The sequence below is a fragment of the Balaenoptera physalus genome, assembly GCF_965194825.1.
Source record: "Balaenoptera physalus genome assembly, chromosome: 3".
NCBI classification, from domain to species: domain Eukaryota; kingdom Metazoa; phylum Chordata; class Mammalia; order Artiodactyla; family Balaenopteridae; genus Balaenoptera; species Balaenoptera physalus.
The window spans coordinates 102,058,771-102,080,398 of record NC_138890.1 but is presented as its reverse complement, the minus strand read 5'-3'; the positions used below and the strand labels follow the sequence as shown (position 1 = coordinate 102,080,398).

General features: G+C 34.8%; 1 protein-coding gene across 11 annotated transcripts in view; it reads right to left on the bottom strand.

The window, feature by feature from the left end:
- The window catches only part of ARB2A (ARB2 cotranscriptional regulator A), a 432,252-nt gene that overhangs the window by 330,766 nt on the left and 79,858 nt on the right, over positions 1–21,628 (bottom strand). For all 11 annotated transcript variants that reach the window (XM_082458182.1, XM_082458183.1, XM_082458180.1 and 8 more), the window contains one exon: positions 2,085–2,150. In XM_082458182.1, coding sequence (XP_082314308.1) covers positions 2,085–2,150 — 66 coding nt within the window. The remainder of the gene's footprint in view (positions 1–2,084; positions 2,151–21,628) is intronic.

Here is a 21,628-nt window from a genome sequence, read left to right as displayed (position 1 = left end):
ATTCTACACAAGTGTGAGATACTAAAATGGAGAATATTTTGTACCTATTTATGTGAGGTGGAGAGTAAACATGAGACATGATCACGATCTGTCAAATCATGGACTTCCACGAAGTGCTGTCATTTAAAAAAAAAAAAAGTTTTTCTTTCCTTGTTAAATATTTCAACTATAACACTAAAACTTAGTTTATCATCAGGAAAAAAAAAGTTTGGTGGTATTCCTGTAGTAAAAAAAAAAAAGACTCTGAACACCACCAAAAAACCCCACTCTCACTGCTAGCTTTGGGATTTAAGATAACTCAGGAGAAAACTAATACTTAGGGAAGAAAAATTCACAACTAGATAAAATATGTGATGATAATTTAAGGAGAGATAAACTTCCTGAAATAAAATTTTTTTGTTTCTTTAATGTTTATAATATTAGGGAATCTTCACTAACCAAAAATGGACATGAAGGTTGTTATAGGTCTCATATAATGTAAAGCTCCCCCTGTGTAACTTTATAGTCTAAATTTAAAAAAGAGGAAAATAATTGAAGTCCTTCTAAATCTAATCTTAGGCTTTCTATAAAGAAAATTAATGAAAGTCAATCATATAACATGAGAGATATGGCCAATTATCTTGTAATTTGTTCTAGAAATCTAGGGAATTAAAGTGAGTTTAAAGGTTCCATGGAACTAGAAGTATTACAGAGTTAAAGGACTCAATATTAATTGTGCTGTAACAATGAATTAACCTAAGGCTCTTTAAATATCATTCTTCAGAAACTTCGAAAGAAACAGAATTAACAAGAAAAGAAGACTGGACAAAGTGACAAAATTCTACCTTAACTTTCCAGAAGACAAAATTCAATATATAGTTTTAATAGAGTAAGACACTAGACCTAAAGTCAAAACTAAAAGAGATTTGAATCCAAAAAAAGACTTTTATATTCACTCCCAAAAAGATACTAAAATCTTGGTTTTCACATAATTCAAAAGGAAGGAAAGCTTCCAAAAAAACAAGGGTTGGCCTAGTCATCACGTGGAATAATATTGAATATTTTATTCACTGCTATGTCACTAGCACTTGGAACAGTACCTGGTACCCTAAAATAAATATTTGTTGAATGAATGAATAAATGATTAACAATGTGACCTAGTACTTGAGGTTGCCTATAGAAAATTAAATATAAAATAGATTTCTTTTTTTAAAAAATCAACCTATGGAATTAATTTGGGAGGATGGATAGCATTAAAAAATCCTCAAACCCTCCAATTCATAGTAGAATAACACTGCCCAAAGAACTTTAAAATTTCATGCAAAATTTCATGTAAACAAAATTATCAATATTCAAAGTTTTGTGCCTTAAATAAATTACTTTCATGAAGTCTTGGAGATTCATTTAGATTGTAAAATCAGAGAGTTGTCAGGGACCTTAAAGATCATCTAATCTAGTCTACCATCATTACACACATAAGGTTACTATTTCTTCATTTAAACACTTAAAATTTCATGTTTTCCATTAAAAACAAAAAAGTTCTTTTGAGAAGCTGAATCTCAGAACAAATGTCAAACTTTTTCACTCTGAAATGGCAAAATGTGCAAAGCTTCAAAAAAGTGTTCTACCAAAAAAGAGGTGAGTAGCGTTATGAGACAGGAAGCACCAGGAGTGAATCTGGGGATGTGCAGAGGAAATAACACAGAAATAAAACATACAATTTTTAAAAAATCAAGAAATAATTGAAGCGATGGTGAATGTCTAATGCAAGAAAAGGAACACTGGTTTACTTCAAATAAATAAGTAAAAATAAATTATACCAATGAAATGAGAAAAGGTAGAGGAAAGGGTAGTCCTTTGTGTCATCATTTTCAAAAAAGACTGGAAATCAGTTTTTCTTTACACTGAAGAATATTACTTTGTAAGAACTATTGTGCACAATGAGATGAGATATAATGACAGGAATTTAATATTATCTTTACCAATATCAAAACACTAGGATCTTAACATTTAAACTTATCACAGTTAACCTAAAACAAAGCTTTTCTTCTGAATTGAAAACTATTTTATTTGGAACTATAAATATTTTTAAAAATTGGACTTACTGGAATAGATATTTTTCTCAAATTACAGTCCTTTTCCAGGAGCTCGTATACATACTTCGTGATGATCTAAGTAGGAAAGAAATAACATATTAAAATGCAATGTTGTCCATTATCAAAATTCACATAAATTATTAAAATTTATTGCTCTGAATATCTATCTTGGAATATTTTCATACTAAATTAAGAGGCTCTTTACTGGTTTACTTCCTGCTGCTGTGTACTGAATAACTATGGACCTTAATACCAAGGATTCGAAATAGTTAATATAAACTCACAAAAATACACAAGGACTTTCTATTTCACAAAGCAATACTCTGTAAGCATATTTTCTTTTTTTTTCAGTATTTCTAGAATTCTCTTTTCCCTATAATTTCCCTATAGGTATTATATCTAATATAGTACTATCATGGCTCTGCTGAATCCTAACACTTCTTTTGTATTCCATGAATCAAAGAGGGAAAAGTCAGAGGTATCCTAAACAGAAAAGGAAAACTGATCCAGCAAAGCCAGGCACCAGTTAGTACTACCGGTTATATTAGGCAGAAACATGGCTCCCCAAAGATGTCTACATCCTAACTCCTGTTAACCTGTTAACATGTTATGTTACATGGTAAAAGGGACTTTGCAGATATGATTAACGTTAAGAACCCAAGATGGGGATATTACCCTGGATTACCTGAGTGGGCCCAACTTAATCATATAAATCCTTATAAGTAAAACATTACAGAACAGTATGTCAGAAAGATGCAAAGTGAGAAGGCCTCGATAGGCCATTGCTGGTTTTGAAGATGGAGGAAGGAGACAATGAGCCAGGAAATGTGGTGGACTTTAAAAGGTGGGATAATCCTCAGTTTATAGCCAGTAAGAAAACAAGACCTAGGTGCTATACTTGCAAGGAACTGAATTCTGCCAACAACTCAAAGAAGCAGTAAATGGATTCTCCCCCTAAAGACTCCAGAAAGGAACAGCCTGTCCAACACCTTGATTTTAGTCTGGTGGCACTCATACTGAACTTCTGACCTCAAGAATTGTAGGATAATATATTTGTGCTGTTTTAAGCCACTAAATTTATGGTAATTTGTTACAGCAGCAACAGAAAACTAATACACTATTTCTATTAAAGAAAGCAAAGCAAGTGAAGAAAGAGATGTCTGGAGTAAAAGTGATGATTTAATAGGCTTTAATGGTCATTTTAAGGAGTGTTTCAAAAATATCTTGAATCATCTATGCACAGTATCTCAGAGAATAATTTTAGCAGCAACATAATTAAAAGTCAAATCTTAATATGAAACAAGATCAGATGATTTTTTTTTTTTTAGAAAAATTAAGATCACTTTGGTGCTGTCTTCTGTCATCTAAAATAAGATTCTCTATCCTGCTTTCTCTAAGAAGTCCAAAATCCCTCCTTCTCTGTATACATAGTCATTCATTTTAGAAACAGTATATTAGATGTATGCTAGAACAGCTTTATGTTGTCTGGTAACAGTAATTTCAAAAGCTACAACACTAAACTAGAACTAGGCGATAATCTACTAGTTATTAATTGAATAGTATTCCTATACTTTATGTAGAATTTTAAATTATGTTCATTATACCTTCACCAGAAAGCAGCAGTACTATAAACCTGAAAGAGTAAATATATGTATGAGTCTAAAAATATACATGAAGTTATATAATGGGTTACCACTTCAAGAGAAATGGTTTAACTAAATGAGATTAGCTAAAATGAGTGGGTTATCATTTCTAAAAATTTCCTTCTATGAAATCATAAAATATCCTTACATTTAAAGAAACAATAAAACCAATCAAACTTAAACTCAAGTGAATTCTACCACCATGCAAAATACTTACAAGACATAATTTGAGAATTAAAAAATTATTTTGTCAGGTTATACCTTATATCAATATGAAATACATATTGCAGTTAATTCTCAATTTCATACTGCAATATAATACAAAACAATTCAAACATTGCTTACATTTGACTTTGAAAAACATTATACAGCAAGTATCTGTTCTAATAAAACCATACATCGAATAGAGTTGGAAAGACACTACCTAACTTGCCCAATTTGCCTTGCTCTCAAAGTCCTGACTGCAGAAGAAAAGCAACCATAAACTAAACCATCTATCTTGTAGGCAGTTTTCTCTGCTGGAATATTCTCCTCCACCCTAGTCATCCTCCAAGAGACAGATCACATGTCAGCTGCTTTAGGTGACTTTTTCCTGCCTCATCCCAACCCTCCAAGGTAAGACAAAATATCCCACCTCTGTGCTTCCCTGCACATGCCTGAAGCATATGAGTTTGATATTATTCACCTGTCTTGTTACCTGACTAGCCTGAGAACACTAAAATTTAGGTATCCTAACTCTACATTTCTGTGTATCCATACAGGATAGTGTCTGGTGCATTGAAGGTACTTTAAAACAGTATACAAATTCTCTTCACTGTTCATTCTGTCTACGTCCTTTGAGGGAGATAAGTGCTTCAGATTTTTAAAAAATCTTTCTAACTGCTGAATTGAGGCTTAGAAAGAAAGCATCAAGGATTCATAGCCTTACAGCTTGAGGAGGACTGCAGTCTGCATTTAGAAAAGTCAATAAATGAAAAGATAATTTTGAAAAAAATAGATTAAAAAAGTATCTCGCCCAAATGTAATCTATGTTCAAATATCCGCTAGAGACATTGTTTCCAGTGAAGTTCCTACATGAAAAGAAAAGGCTTAAGAGACTAATAAGACTGAGCTAAAGTGAAATCTTCATTCTAATAAGAAACACAGGAACTTCTGGTTTCTGTTCTGAAATATGAAGAGCCTGAAGTAGTCACTCCTATCCTCACAAAAAGAAAAAAGCTGAACAAACTGAAAACCAACGACTCTTCTTAGATCTATTGGATATTTGAGGTCACAGGGCAAACCGCTTCCCTGAAAACTGGAGACACAGCCAGGCAGATACAGAGGATAAGGACTTACTGGTAACAAAAGCCCAGGCGCAGAAGTGTTGGCTGAAGCCAGTCCTGGGGTAGGAACACTTTCAACTCTAATTAATTAATTTCTGGAGGTTCAATATGAATACTAGCTTAAGAATGAAAAATTAGGAGGGGCCTCAGCCTTAAAGAAGGGTTCTCCAAACTTCTATGAATTTTACCTCCATGAGCCTCACTAGGTTCTTCACTGTGGAGATTAGAGAAAAATCCTCACCTGCTTCCAGCAGGGGAAGTGGAAAGTAACCATTTTGAAATACTGCTGAACTCTGTTCTCCTTAATAAGGCCTTCTCACAAGGAAAACTATTTCACCAGAGCGTAACTGACACAGGGGAAGCAAAAGGTTCACTAAAAGACAGACCTAATCATAGGACTATAGAAGGTTTCCTTCCACCCTTCCTCACATTACCACCATAGCAATAGGGCTCCTATAAAATAACAAGGAATCAGATACAGCTAAAAGAACTGCAAGGCTCACCCCTATTTAAAATCTCCAGAACACTTAAAGACACCAGGGAAAACAAAAACAAGGACATAAGAGGAAATTTTAGCCTTGGCCACAAGAGCTACAGCAAATAGTAGACACAGACTGACTCCTAGCCAGATAAACATAAAACTTCACACTAAAGACCTATCTACCAAAGTTCCTTTTACCCAATACATCATGTCCAGCTTTCAACAAAAAATTACCAGGCACACTAAAGGGCAAAAAGAAACAACCTGAAGAGACAAATCAAGCATCAGAAAATTTGGAATTATCAGAATTGGAATTTAAAACAACAATAAGTAATATGCCAAAGGATTTATTGAAAAAGTTGACAACATAAAAGAACAGATGAGTATGTAAGCTGAGAGATGGAAACTCTAAGAAAGAATCAAAAGAAAATGCTAGATCAAAAACACTGTAATGAAAATGAAGAATGCCTTTGATGGGCTCATCAGTAGACTAGATATGGCCAAGAAAAGAATCAAAGAGTTTCAAGATGTAACAGTACACACTTCCAAAACTGTAATGCAAAGAGGAGAAAAAAAAAATGAAAAGATGGAACAGGATATATGAGAATTATAGGTCAATTACAAAAGTTTTAACATATGCGTAATAGTAATACCAGAAAGAGAAGAAAGAGAAAAGAACAGAGGAACAATTTGACATAATAATGGCTGAGAATATTCCAAAATCAATGACAGACACAAAACCACAGATCCAGGTGATCCAAAGAACTCCAAGCAGGATAAATACCAAAACTACACCTGGCCATATCATATTAAAATTGCACAAAGAATCCAGACTGGCAGTATGGAGAGATCTGGGGGAGGGAGGGATGTGGAAGACTTTACCTAGAAAGGAAAATAAAATAAGAATTATATCAGACTTCTCTTCAGAATCATGCACGTAAGAAGAGAGCAGATTGAAATATTCAATGTATTGAAAGAAAAAATCCACCAATCTATAATTCTGTATCCAGTGAACTTATCCTTCAAAGGTGAGAAATAAAGATTTTCTCAATCAAAAATTGAGGGAATTTTTGCAAGTAGATCTACCACAAGAAATGTTAAAATAAATTATTCAGAGAGAAGGAAAATTATATAGGTCAGAAATTTGGATGTACATAAAGAAAGGAAGAGTGTTAGAGAGGAATAAATTAAGGTAAAATAATTTTTAAATTTTTTCTTTTTTTTAAATAAATTTATTTATTTATTTTTGGCTGCATTGGGTCTTCGTTGCTGCATGCAGGCTTTCTCTAGTTGCGGCGAGCGGGGGCTACTCTTGGTTGCAGTACGCGGGCTTCTCATTGCGGTGGCTTCTCTTGTTTGCGGAGCATGGGCTCTAGGTGTGCAGGCTTCAGTCGTTGTGGCATGCGGGCTCAGCAGTTGTGGCTCGCGGGCCCTAGAGCACAGGCTCAATAGTTGTGGCGCACAGGCTTAGTTGCTCCGTGGCATGTGGGATCTTCCCAGACCAGGGCTTGAACCCGTGTCCCCTGCATCGGCAGGCAGATTCTCAACCACTGTGCCACCAGGGAAGTCCCTTTTCTTATTCTTAATTGACCTAACAGACAACAGTTTGTTGAAAATAATAGCAGCGATGTTTTTGGTGATTATAGCTTATAGAAAAGAAAAATGAATGACAGCAAGATTATAAGTTATGGGAGGGAGAAGCTGAGAATACTCTGTTATAAGGTACTCACACTACCCATGAAGCAGTATAGTATTATTTGAAAGAAAAACTGGAAAGAAAAAAAAAATTACTACACCTGATAATTTCTCTGGATTTCTTTTGATTCCTAAGAAGTAGCCATATAGCTAAAATTAAACGAATCCACAATGGAAGACATAGGGAAGTAATTTTGAGATTATATATTCATGAAATAGATCCCTTGGCTAACAACAGAATAATGCCCTCTACGAACTGGAGTCAAACTAGACTTTTTTCTAGCTCAGGATTTCTCTACCTAGGGATTAAAGAAAATTTTAACAGAAAGAGCAGGGGCAATCAAAGAAATAGACAGTGGGAAGAAGGAAAATGAAGCCTGATAAAAATTAATTCTCAATGGAGTACTTCCAACAGAAGGGGTATACTCACCCTGTAATAAATTTAATTGACATTTATTGAGCAGTTGCTATGTGCTTATCATGTACCTCATGCATTTCTGCATTATGTCTGGTCATTAATTAAATAAGAAGCTAATAATGACACCCTTTATTCCTGCAAAAGCACTGAAATTATTCTGGCAGATTATAATTTAAGGAGGTGGGTAATGAAACTAAGAAGCTTCCCAGAAGGTACTTAAGACCTTTTTGCGACTGGATTTGAGAAATAAAATGGGATATATGACAAGAAATATGACTGGAGAAATGAAAGAAAATTAACATAAATATTTTAATTAAATAAAAATACAATGTTAACTTTACTATTAGATGGCCAAGCCTTTGTTCTTTCTTACTCTGAAGAAAACCCTCTCATTAGTAAGAAATTAAGTTTGACCTCACTGATTCACAGCAATAACAATTTTCATTTCTCAACTTTATTAACGGTAAGATAAAAATTTCTGTATTGGGCCCATCAGAAGAGTAAGAACTTTAGGCCAAGACACAAAACACCAACATCCATAAATCCTGAGTAACATCCACCTCTGGAGAGGACAACTAAATGCTAAGAGTACCCTGATTTGGAGTATAAGCGTGGATGAACTGAACCGAAAAAAATACTCTCAAAGATTTACGTATATCCATGAAATTTTATGCCCCGTAACAAAGAAAGTCTCAGAAAACAGACTCAATAGACTACCAACCTGAATTAGTAAAATATGAACTATAAAAGATTTTAAAAGGAACAACTTTTAAAGAGACTTAGGTTAATAAATTGTTACCTAGGAGAAATCTAGTTCTAATTGATGGAATAAAATTAAGTGATTTGTAATTAGTACAGTGAAGTGACAGTTTTCTTAGTTCTCCTCTGCCTAAAACAATTATGTATATGATTTCTGTATTAAATAGATACTCAGAACAGTTGAAAACAGTTTAGTTTTACCTAGCAACTCCTTTTAACACTACTCATTTGCTTAGGAAGCTCTGATTTCACAAATAAGCCAAACGGAGTCAACACAGGCAGTCTGACTTACAAATGTATCACAAATGTAAAAAAAATTTGATATTATGAATTTTTACTATATTGGAAGTTTAATAATAATTTTGAAAACAGAGTTTTGCATTTAAAACAGTCTTTGTTAAGATTATCTCAGTTTCACTTCACTTATTGATACAAATAGCACTTTTAAAACTCCATGGCTTTTAAGAAACCAGTCTTACTCATTTCATCTCTAAACAAAGTGCAAGTAGTAGGAGATTTTAGCTCTGAGCAATTACTTGATTTCAAACATGTTTATCCCCAAAGCAGTGTAATTTTTACCTTCAGGGCTGAGCAATTCATGGTTCAACAGAATCATTTAGTATTATACCAGCAAGGACAATGTAGTACTTCTATGAGTATTAAAAGTTAATAAGTAGATGAGATTTACATATTAAATTTAATATTATAGATTTTTCCATTTTTAAACAAAACTGGAAAATTTATAATTATTATAGCTTAATAAAAATAGAAAATATTGATGCTCAAACAGTAAATAACCACTTTGCAAAATATCTACTTTTAATATTTTTAAAAAACTGTATGCATAATTAGGTTTACTTTCTACTTTGACATGCTCTCATATTTTTATTTTATTTTTTATTTTTTAAAATTTATTTGTTTTATTTTTGGCTGCGTTGGGTTTTCGTTGCTGCTCCCGGGCCTTCTCTAGTTGCGGCAAGCGGGGGCGTCTCTTGTTGTGGAGCACAGGCTTTAGGCACGCGGGCTTCAGTAGCTGTGGCACGTGGGCTCAGTAGTTGTGGCTCGTGGGCTCTAGAGAGCAGGCTCAGTAGTTGTGGTGCACAGGCTTAGCTGCTCCGCGGCATGTGCGATCTTCCCGGATCACGGCTCAAACCCGTGTCCCCTGCATTGGCAGGCAGATTCTTAACCACTGCGCCACCAGGGAAGCCCGGTCTTATATTTTAGATAAGTATTTTATAAATCACATACAAAATTTTTTTTTAATTCACGCTGACCATCTTTTAACTGGCAAGTTTATTTAATTCATTGTGATTACTGAATTTAGATTTAACCTTTCATTGTATTTTGTACCTTCTACTTACCTTGCTTTTTATATGTTTCTTTTTTTCTTTTCCTATCTTTTAATAGATTAACTTTTCTTTACTCCTGCCTTTCTGGATAAAAGTTACATATTCTAGTTCTATTCCTCTAGTTGCATCTTTATAGCTTTAACATGAATATTTGACATATCAAAGTCTAAAATTAATAAATTTTCTTTTCCTCTTGAATAGTTTGACTTGAAAGAGCTTTAACCCATCTTTTTAACTCATCTTACATACTATTTGTATAAGATATATTTTTCCCCTTGATTTGTACCTTTTTTGTGTGTGTGTGTGATTATTTTGCTTTATTTAGGTAAAGTTTGTTTTGATTTCCCATGTGACAATCAATTCATTTGCTCAGCATTCCTTTTGGGGTACATCTCTTTCACTCTCATTAGTTCAGTTTTCTTCTTCATTAGTTCTTTAGGAAAAAGTAAACTGTCAGTTTTTTGTCTGAAAATATCTCTATCTGGACCTAACACTGAATGATAGTTTTACTTGGGCATAAAGTTCTAGAACAATAGATATTTTCTCTGGTGTCTTCTGGTTTCCATGGTTATTGTTAATATTTCTGCTGTCAGTTTTACTGTGGTTGTAAGTAATCAGGCTTCATCCTCTGGTTTCTTTTATGATCTTTCCCTATGTCTCTGATATGCTGTAGATTTACTATAATGTCTAGGTATAGATTAAGTCTTATCAATCTTCCTGAGGACTCAGTGTACTTCTTGAACCTTTCACCAATTCAGAACAATTCACAGATAGTACTTCTTCAAATATTTCCTCACTCCCATTCTCTTCTTCTGGAACACCTACTAGATACATGCTGGACATTCTTGTTCTACTTTCCCTATTATAAGCCCGCTTTCATATTTTCCATCCCTTTTTATCTCTCAGGGCTACATACTGAGTAATTTTCTTAGGTCTACCTTCTGGGGTTCTAATTCTCCCTTCAGCTGTGTCTAATCTGCTATTTAACTAGTCCACTGAATTTTTAACTTTATTGACTGTATTTTGATGTCTGTACATTTTCTTGGGTATTATTTAATCTATGCTTTCTTTTTTATATTGTTCTAATCTTTGTTATATGTTATTTTTATTTTCTTATATCTTTAACCATTTAAAATGATACTTATTTTAAGGTCTCTAAATATTAGTTCTCTTATCTAATGTTTTTGTACCTCTGGCTCTTCAATTATAGTCATCCTAAAAAAAAAAAAAAATCACCTTAAAGCACACTATCTTCGTAACCTTCCCCCTAAAATATTTCCTCAGGAAACAGGAGTCTATTCAACAAATAATTATTTAATGGCTTTTACTCTTCTGCTTATTATATTCCTTTTAGTCTTATTTCCTCTACTTAATGTACGTTCCTTGAGAATAAAGACTATGGTTTTTTTGATTATAATTACAACTAATGCAAGTGGAATAAGGTGCTCAACAAATTTTTTTGGTTTTTAACTTTTTCTAAGTTTTCATTATTGAATTAGCAGAAACAGGCCTAGAAGAAACTCCTGTAACTTGGCTGACTATCCATTTACCCTCCCAATTCTTTCTGGAGATTTCTTGGTCCCATAAATTTCAGATTAGAATATTTAATAGAAAATAAGAAAATATTTAATATAGTAATATTTAATATAATATGCATGGTCTTCTCAGGTTTTAAGGTGAAAGAGTGGCTAATATGAACAGGATATAGTTTAATTTGGGGCATTTTATAACATTTTGTTTACTACTGATATGCAGATATACTGCAGCTAAAATCCAGCATGCCTGATTCCAAAGTTAGCTCATCTAAATATGAAGGGTGAACTTTACGATAATCAGCATCTGTAATACCTTTATCATTAGTAACACTGAATGAAATGCTACAGTCCCCAGAGTACACCGCTTTGACAACTCTTCCAGTCTCAACTCCTTCCTAATTGCTAACTTTACATCTCCGGATATAGATACAAAACATCACCCAGTCACTTTACATTGCTAGGAGTGGTAATTCAGCATCAGTTTCATGTTACTGTAGGGGATAGGAGAGTCTTGGCTACCTCGAAGAAAAGTCATCTCCCTTCAGTTTTCAGGCTGTAATATAGGAAAATATAGTAAGAGCTTAGTAGAAGGAAATCAACTACAGTTTCTCTCCTCTGCAAGGTTTAATTATTCTGCTTCAGGGTTTAATACTGAGATTTGCTTAATAAAAAAATATTGAGCTGGTATCAGTATGCACTTTTATTTTTTACCATATATATATATATATATATATATATGTATATATATATATATGTACATGTATCTCCTATCCACGGACATAGATAAGTTGGATATATGTGTATATCTACATGAGCGTGTATATATAAGTGTATATATATATCTACAGAGAGTAAAAACTATGAATATATATATGCATGTGTACTCACAGATACACATGCACATTTGCTGACAGCTGAGAAGCAATGACACCACCACCAATACACAGATCTTGGTGTCTGTGTGTGTTTTATACATACATATATAAAAACTTTTCCAATAAAAATACCCAGAGCTAATTGGAGATCGGGCTGACTCAGGGGCTTGAGTTTTATATGCCCTTTGCCATAGAAGGAACCAAGTTTCCAGGTAGAAAAGGCTGATTCAGGGCCTGAAGCAAAGAAAGTACAAGTTAAGTCTGAAAAAAATTTTTTTTATATGCAAGAAAATAAGAAACTGCTGAAAGAGTGATGAATAAATGTTAAAAGAAAACAAGAACCTGCTTAATGAGACTCCCTGGCCAAATCTGGCATAATTTAGGCATGAAAATAATGACAGCAATGGAGTATACAGCCCATTGAGTAAAATAAGTATCCATGAATCCACAATGATACAAAAAAATGAATAAAATAAAAAGGAAAGAGGAAAAAAGAAGCTGTTTCTTAAGATAGAATGCCAGCTAATACATATAGAAGAAATGATGGAGTTAGAAAATCATTAATGGATGCTAAAATTAATAGGTAGAAGTTCCATAAGGAACATGGTCTCAAATATATTCCTCCAAATTACTTATTAATTACAAAGAGAAAAATATAGTAGTTTTATAATATAACCTGGCAGACATCACCAATATTAGAGCAAACCAAAATCATGTATTCTTGATATCATACGTTGAGGACAAAAGATCACGTCTAAGGTACTACTGTCAAAGACTCATGACCTGAATCTAATCATGTGAATACAAATGACAAACCTAAATTAAGGGTCACTCTTCAAATGTCCTGTACTCCTCAAAAAAAGTCAATGTCAAAAAAAAAAAAAAAAGGCTAAGGAACGGTTCCAAATTAAAGGAAGATAAAGGGACACGACAACTACATGCAACACGTGAACCTAGACTTGATTCTGGACTTGAGGAATATCAGCTATTAAGTACATAATGTGACAATCAGCAAAGTTTAAACATGGCTTGTAGATTGACATAATATAAAATTTCCTGACTCTGATCATTCTTCTGTAGTTATGAAGAGAATGTTCTTATCCTTAGGTATTATATACCAGTGTATTAGTGGTAAAAGGGCATAATGTTTCCAACATACTCTCAAATGGTTCAGAAAAAAATTACATAATAATATATGATATACGTGGTTCTTTTTAATCATGCAACTTTTCTGTGAGTGTGAAATTATATCAAAACATAAGATTATTTTAAAATTTCCCACATTGTTCATATTCCTAGTGCAGGTGCTACTGACACTGCATCTATTTCCACAATTATTTCAATGGAAAAGTGGCAGATGATAAATAAGGTAACAACAATTCGCTTTCATCAAAACATTTTAATTTCTCAAAATGTTATAAGATCACAGCTATACTTGGGGATAATTTTCATCCATTATGGCTTGTCAAAATCAAGGACTCACTAGAATAAGTCCTACTATTTGCTATGTTGGTGCCTATGTTCATCTCCCATCCAAAATTCTCTTAACTTCCCTCATTTTTCTCCAAATTCCCAAAATTCAATTCAAATGTTACCTCCTACCTGGTTTTTGCTGATTCTACCAATGACTCTGTGCTTCTCTTATGACATTTAGCATTCCATCATGATTACTTCACATTCTCATTTGCCCACTGAAGTAGCCACCTTACAGACAAGATTTATATCCCACTTTATTGTAGCATCAACCACACTAAAGATGCACATGAACAATGAATTAATGAAAAATAATTGGTAGTGCTTACAAACGTGGTATTACAGTTTATAAAGATCTATAAGTAATACATTTAAAAGGAAAACAATATTTTAAAAATTAATTTTTGTATTGGAAGTAAATACACAAGATTTAAAAATGAAACCACTATAACACAATATATACTGAGGAGTCTCACTCCCACCCCTGTCCTCCTCCATTGTTTTCCCCCTTACTTTGCCCACATAGGTAATCTCATTATTTACTTTCTCATGAATCCTTCCAGTGTTTCTCAGTGCCAGTATAACCAAACAAAAATGTATTATTTCCCTCGCTTTCTTAAAAAAGCCAGTATACTATAATGTATTGTATACTGTTGCACAATGTATTCTTATTATCCCTTCTTCCTTATGACTAAATAACTGTTACTTTATCATTTGAAAATTTATCCAGATCATCTATCCTCTCTCAGTAACAGAGGTCTTCTTTATTCTTTTTTACTAGCCACAGTATTCCACCAGAGTTTAATCAATTTTTAAAATATTTAATGCTTCTCAAAAGTACTCACTAAGAAAAACATATAACCTTAAGCATTGTTTATTAAATCCTATGCAAATTAAATGTACACATAATTATTAGCTTGGGACTTAGAATCATTTAAAATAAAGATCCACCCTGTAAGTTACCTATTTAAAAAACAACACCTTTTCCTCCTAATGTCCTATTTATCCTAACTCTACATTCCATCCTACCTCCCTCCTAGAAAGGGATGGAGCGAGGGGAGGAAAGGAGGAGAGATGAAGGAAGGGAGGGACAGGAGGAAAGCAGGAGGAAGAAAAAACATAAAATGTCTTAATAATTAAGGTTAGATACTATTCAATAATGTCAGTTTGGCTAAACCTAAAAGGGCTCCTCTAGCATCTTTACATTAAAGAGACTATGATATGAATGGCAATGAGTTGTCTAATTAGAACTAAATCACATTACCCTGGGTGCATATCCTCTTAAGTCAGAACTACATCTTAAATTTCACTAGCATTATCTCCATCTCATTCTTATTTTTCCCATTAAAACCTTTTATACTTCATTCTCGGTGGGTACATTCGAAACTTTTAAGAAGTCTTTTGAAGTAACTGCTTTTTCAGCATATCTTTGAAATAAAATTCATTCCTCCAACTTCCCATTAGCATTCCTTGGAGTGCTAGCCCATATCCCCAGCTGTCCTTCATTTAGATCAGCCTCAGATCACTTGCTCTCACGTTTTCCTTTTACCTGCTCTAAAGAAGAGTCCTTTTTCTAAGCCATCCTTACCTTCCAATAGCCAGATTCTTAAATAGTTTATCAGAGCAACAGGCTTGTAAGTGTATCCAACTAACTCCTCCTAGTGATTTCACAGGCACCTCAAGCTCATTATGTTCAAACTGACTCCATCTATACATCTCCAAACCTATTCCTCCTCCAGTGTGTTCATCAACTCCCTAGATGGTACTACCATGCACCTAACTGCTCAAGCCAGAAGCCTAAATGTCTTAACTCCTTCTCCTTCATCCTCCCCTTGCAATCAATCATCAAATCCCTCAAGCTAATTGTGGAATAGCCCCATCTCTACTACTGCCATTCTAGTTCATTCTAGTCCATCAACAGGTTATTATCTCTTCTTGGATTGCATCTGTAGCTTCCTTCTGCTATATCTATTATGTAGAGCAGATCTTCCTTCAGATCATATCTCCTGTTAGCAGACATCCTTTACAAATGCAAATCTAAAGCTTCCCAGTGCTACAAGGATAGGACCGCAATCCTTAAATCAAGCATGGCCTTACCAGATCTGGCCCCTGCCTACTTCTCAAGTATCATCCTATACCACTCCCTTTCCTCATTCTCCATATTGTGTAGCCACACTGACTTTCTTTTAAATTATCAGATGTATCATGATCTTTTTCATCTCAGAGCCTTAGCAAACGATGTTGCTTCGCTGGGCATGTTTGTCCCATTCTTTGCTTATTCAGCTTCAACTTCTTCCTTGCCTGGCCCTGAATTTGTCCTCAAGACACAGCTAAGAATCTTGCATTCCTCCATCCTAACACTTAGATTATTAATAATGTCTTTTCCAAGATCTGTCTTTGCCACTAGACTTTAAGTTTTTGGAAGAGGAGCATTTGTCTTGGGCTGAATGTCTAGGGCCTAGCTCATATAATGGCAATCAAATATTTTTTTGAATAAACAGCAATAATAGCAGGCATATGCATAGCACTCACACTAACATAAGTTCCTTTAATCAATCTCCACTCCTTTAATCTTCACAACAACCCTATAAAGGAGGAAACCAAAGCATCTGAAAGGTTAGATAACTTGCCCACAGTCACACAGCTAAATAAGTCACAGAGTTCTGATTGAAACCTAGGCAGTCTGCCTGCCCTGGAGCCTAGAATCTGTTTTCTGGACTTATATTCCATCTCCTATGTTACATAGTCAATAAATAAAGATGCTAATGGAGAGTGAGATGTAAAACTGAAATTAAAGGCCTATTAGTAAACTAATACCAGCAGGCAAGAACAGAAACAAAAGAGGATATTTAAGGTAGGTAAAGTAAAAAGAGAGTAATTTTAACTGCCTAAACTAGACATTCTAAATGTGTGAACAAATAAAGAATGCTCTTTTGGCTGTATGATGAAGTCGATGGACTCTTCTCAGACAATGCTTTTTAAAAAATTAAAATATACAGGATTACAAAGGAAACCAATTAAAGTGGAATACAGTTCAAATTTTTTAAAATACCAGATTTGTGATATATTGTAATATATGTCCTTCCTTATTAATGCATTTCATTTTTTAACTTTTTAAAAAAAATTTCATTTATTTTTTTTTGGCTGCATTGGGTCTTCATTGCTGCATGTGGGCTTTCTCTAGTTGCAGCAAGTGAGGGCTACTCTTCATTGCGGTGCGTAGGCTTCTCATTGCGGAGCACGGGCTCTAGGCACGCGGGCGTCAGTAGTTGTGGCACGCAAGCTCAGCAGTTGTGGCTCGTGGGCTCTAGAGCGCAGGCTCAGTAGTTGTGGCTCACGGGCTTAGTTGCTCCGCAGCATGTGGGATCTTCCCAGACCAGGGATAGAACCTGTGTCCCCTGCATTGGCAGGCAGATTCTTAACCACTGTGCCACCAGGGATGTCCATTAATGCATTTTAGATATATCTAAAACTATAGTTTTATCATATAAAAACAGGTTATTTCTCTGAAAAAGTCACAAGACTGCTAATATTACTATTTTTTATGCCTACATTTACAATTAAAAGAAATTTAGCTTAGAGGTTAGTAAAATAAAGATGTAATTTTTATCCCATTGAGGTTCACAGACCCCATGCCCTAAATCCTATCCCCTAGGGTTAAGAATCCCTGGCCTAAACAGCATACCTGGAACCCATAGAGACTTTCCACAGTACGCCTTGCCCTGGCCCAAAAGGGAAAAAAAGTCTGACCAGCATCTTTTCTGAGATGTATACTATAAAAAGCACTGCTCTTGATTCATTTCCTGGCCACATAAAATTATATAATTTTAGTTTCAATATTGGGTATTTGCAGATGATTTGGCATGAAATGTTACAGCCCAATTTATCCTGTTACTCTTAATAATATCAATATCTATGTTTCTGGGCTTCCCTGGTGGCGCAGTGGTTGAGAGTCTGCCTGCCAATGCAGGGGACACGGGTTTGAGCCCTGGTCTGGGAGGATCCCACATGCCACGGAGCGGCTGGGCCCGTGAGCCACAATTACTGAGCCTGCGCGTCTGGAGCCTGTGCTCCGCAACAAGAGAGGCCGCGGTGGTGAGAGGCCCGCGCACCGCGATGAAGAGTGGCCCCCGCTTGCCGCGGCTAGAGAAAGCCCTCGCACAGAAACGAAGACCCAACACAGCCATAAATAAAGAAATAAAATAAATAAATAAAGCATGACACAAATTAAGCAATGTGAATACCATCAAGCTTTAAAAAAAAATGAAATGACGAATAACTGCTCTTAAAAAAAATTTTTTTAAAAATCTATGTTTCAAAAACAAGAAGACTTATGATTCCATGGTTCTTGAACTCGGTCACTCAGGACAAAAGCATCACTAAGTCAGGCATCTAGGTAAAGAATCCCACTAACTTTTCATGATCTTCTCCTCTTTCCTTCTCACTCTGTTAAAGTAGACATTTATAAAAATGATCTCAAAGGCAAACAGACATTCTTGAATGACTTTGGGCTGATGTTTATTAACACACTCAAGGAAACACATTATAGTTCACACACCTAAGGTAGACCAATACATGAAAATAAAAGGTTTAATAATAGATATCAGTAAGCCAGAAGAAGAAACAAGGTATAAGTCAGATATTGTACATGCAAATAATAAATTTCTTATAAATGATTTACTCTACCTAAGGAAAAGCACTCACATAAAGAATAAGACTACACTATGGCTAGGGACCAAAAAAAATTAGGTAGACTAATAAACTCAGAGTAGCCTTTGCTATGTCTTCTGAATTTGTGAAACTAAAAGAATATCAGCAACTACATTGTAGATTAACACTCTGCCTCTTTAACCTTTTTCAGAGCAAGGTAACTATTCCCTACAATGATGGCAGGAATAAAAACAATACTATTTTTACCACTCTCCATTTACCTTTCTATATGGAGAGCTTTAACAATTTAACAAGAAAGTTCTTCTTTGAGCTAAAATAGAGGGCAAGTCTATTGAACATAATGATGTGGATTCTTGTGGGAACCACTATTCTAAGAAAGATGGGCTATCTTAAAGCAGGAGATACTCTTTCATAACTTCTCCAATGAAGGGAGAGGGAGAGAAGTTTCCTCGATCTTCCTGTTTCTACTATATTATAAACAACAACAACAAATAAAAGTACGATAAATGGTTAGATTTTGGCCATAATGAAATTACTAGCATTTGGATTTGCCCTCTCACCATTAACAAATAAACAAGTGTATAAAATAAACTGTTTCAGACAGTGGAAAACAGGCAATATAGATCTGTGATCCCTGAAAACAAAGGAGACGAGCCCCATCATCACCTTGGCTTTCTGCCTGAAGGCCATTTCTGGACTGTGGCCCAGGGAGGAGGAACCCAGGCAGAACCCAGTGGCCTGAGTTAAGGAAAAGGGGATTTGCGCTCAGGGAAACTGAGGTAACTGGAACTTGCAGGGCATAATACCAGAGATAAGGGAGTTATGCAGAAAAAGAGCAACAGAAATCTACATATGAGTTCCTGTAAGTCTTTGGCTATGCTGTGAATGCATAGGGTGAAATTTCCAACAGGCTAGAGTAAGAAAACGACTAAGGAAAAAAACTACTGAAAAGTTTAAAGGTGAACAGTTCAAAGAGCTTTTATAGGGCTCTGAGACATCTGAGTTGAAACCAGCCAGAGTAAAAAGACTTCACTGAGTAGTTAGGGGTATTTAGTAGTGGCCCAAGAAGAGTGATGCCTCAGGGTCAAATGCTCTCTCAGAAGAGAACTAAACTATCCCTAGAGCAACAGCTACTCTAGACCTACCTTAGCTGAGCTTTAAAACAAATCCACAAATGAACTATTCCACAATAAACCTAACCTAACTGCTGCTGAAACAAAATTCAATGTTCCTTAAAGGCGGACAACAAATTCCAGACACTCACCATAATGTTCATCATCCAGTACAAATTACTATAGACATTCACAGAAACAGGAAAAAGTGATCCATAACTGGGAGAGAAATCAGTCAATAAAAATAGACCTAGAGGGGCTTCCCTGGTGGCGCAGTGGTTGAGAATCTGCCTGCTAATGCAGGGAACACGGGTTCGAGCCCTGGTCTGGGAAGATCCCACATGCCGCAGAGCAGCTGGGCCTGTGAGCCACAATTACTGAGCCTGCGCGTCTGGAGCCTGTGCTCCGCGACAAGAGAGGCCGCGATAGCGAGAGGCCCGCGCACCACGATGAAGAGTGGCCCCCGCTTGCCACAGCTAGAGAAAGCCCTCGCACAGAAACGAAGACCCAACACAGCCATAAATAAAGAAATAAAATAAATAAATAAAGCATGACACAAATTAAGCAATGTGAATACCATCAAGCTTTAAAAAAAAATGAAATAACAAATAACTACTCTTAAAAAAAAATTTTTAAAAAAATAGACCTAGAAATAATAGAGATGATGATGAAATTAGGGGACAAGTACATTAAACCAGATATTATAAAAAATATTCAAGGATGTAAAGGGAAATATAAATATAATGAGAAAAGAAATGGATTTTTAAAAAGAACCAAAAATGGGACAGCTCAGAACTGAAATATACAGATTCTGAGCATCTGAAATAAGAAATTTAGTGAATAGGTTTAACATCTGATTAAACACTGCAGAAGAACAGATTAGAGAATGTAAAGATAGAGCAATAAAAGCTATCCAGAATGAAAGAGAGGAAAAAAACTGAAAAAATGAACTTCAGTGACCAGTGGGACAATATCAAGCAGCTTAACATACATGTAATTGGAGTAGAGTGTGGGGGAGGGAGGGGGGGAGAGAAGAAATATTTTTTAAAATAATGGCAGATCATTTTCCAGATTTGATAAAAACTATAAATGTACATAGCCAAGAAGCTCAACAAAGAAGATAATGAAGAAAAGAACCTCAAGGCACATTCATAATCAGATTGCTGAAAACCAGTAATAAAGAGAAAATCTAAAAAGCAGCCAGAGAAGACAACACATTGCATAGAGATTATCAAGATAAGAAATACTACTAACTTTTCAATAGAAAAAATACAAACCAGAAGAAAATGAGGAAACATCTTTAAAGTAACCCAAGAAAAAAAAAAAAAATACCCCATACCTAGAATTCTACATACACTGAAAATATCCTTCAGAATGAAGGCAAAATAAAGACCTTTCCAGACAAACAAAAGCCAAAAAAATAAATTGCCAGCAGACTGGTACTAGAAATAATATAAAATGGTCTTTATGCTAAAGAAAATGATTCCAGATGGAAACTCAGATATAGGAAGAAATGAAAGTGCAATGTTATGAGGCTCTCACATTATATTTTAAGTGGTATAATTTGAAGATAAACTACAGCAAGTTAAAGATGCATATTGTAAACCCCATAGCAACCATTAATAAAGTAAACAAAAAGGTATAGTTAATAAGCCAAAGAGGAGGTAAGGTAGATTACTACCAATACAATACACTCAGTTAGATTTATTACTTTAGCTAAGGTTTTGTCTTATGAGTGAAAGGATGAAGCTCTACCGAAGTCTGTAGTATACACTAGCCATTTGCCTGTTTTTGCATAAACTTTAATTACACAGTTTCTCCATGTACAAAACTAAAGGACTCAGGACACAGACATTCTAGAAATTCAATAAACACTATTCTGCCTCAAAAGTAATAGATTCCTACTAAGATAAATTACAGGAAATTTTTTTTTACAAACTTAAATGATAATTTTTGTCACTTAGATCTGACAATATCAAAAGAATGGGACCCACCAAAATTTAAATTAAGGTTCAGTGGTACATATACACAATGGAATATTACCCGGCCATAAAAAGAAATGAAATTGAGTTATTTGTAGTGAGGTGGATGGACCTAGAGACTGTCACACAGAGTGAAGTCAGAAAGACAAAAACAAATACCGTATGCTAACACATATATATGGAATCTAAAAAAATAAAAAAACAAAGGTTCTGAAGAACCTAAGGGCAAGACAGG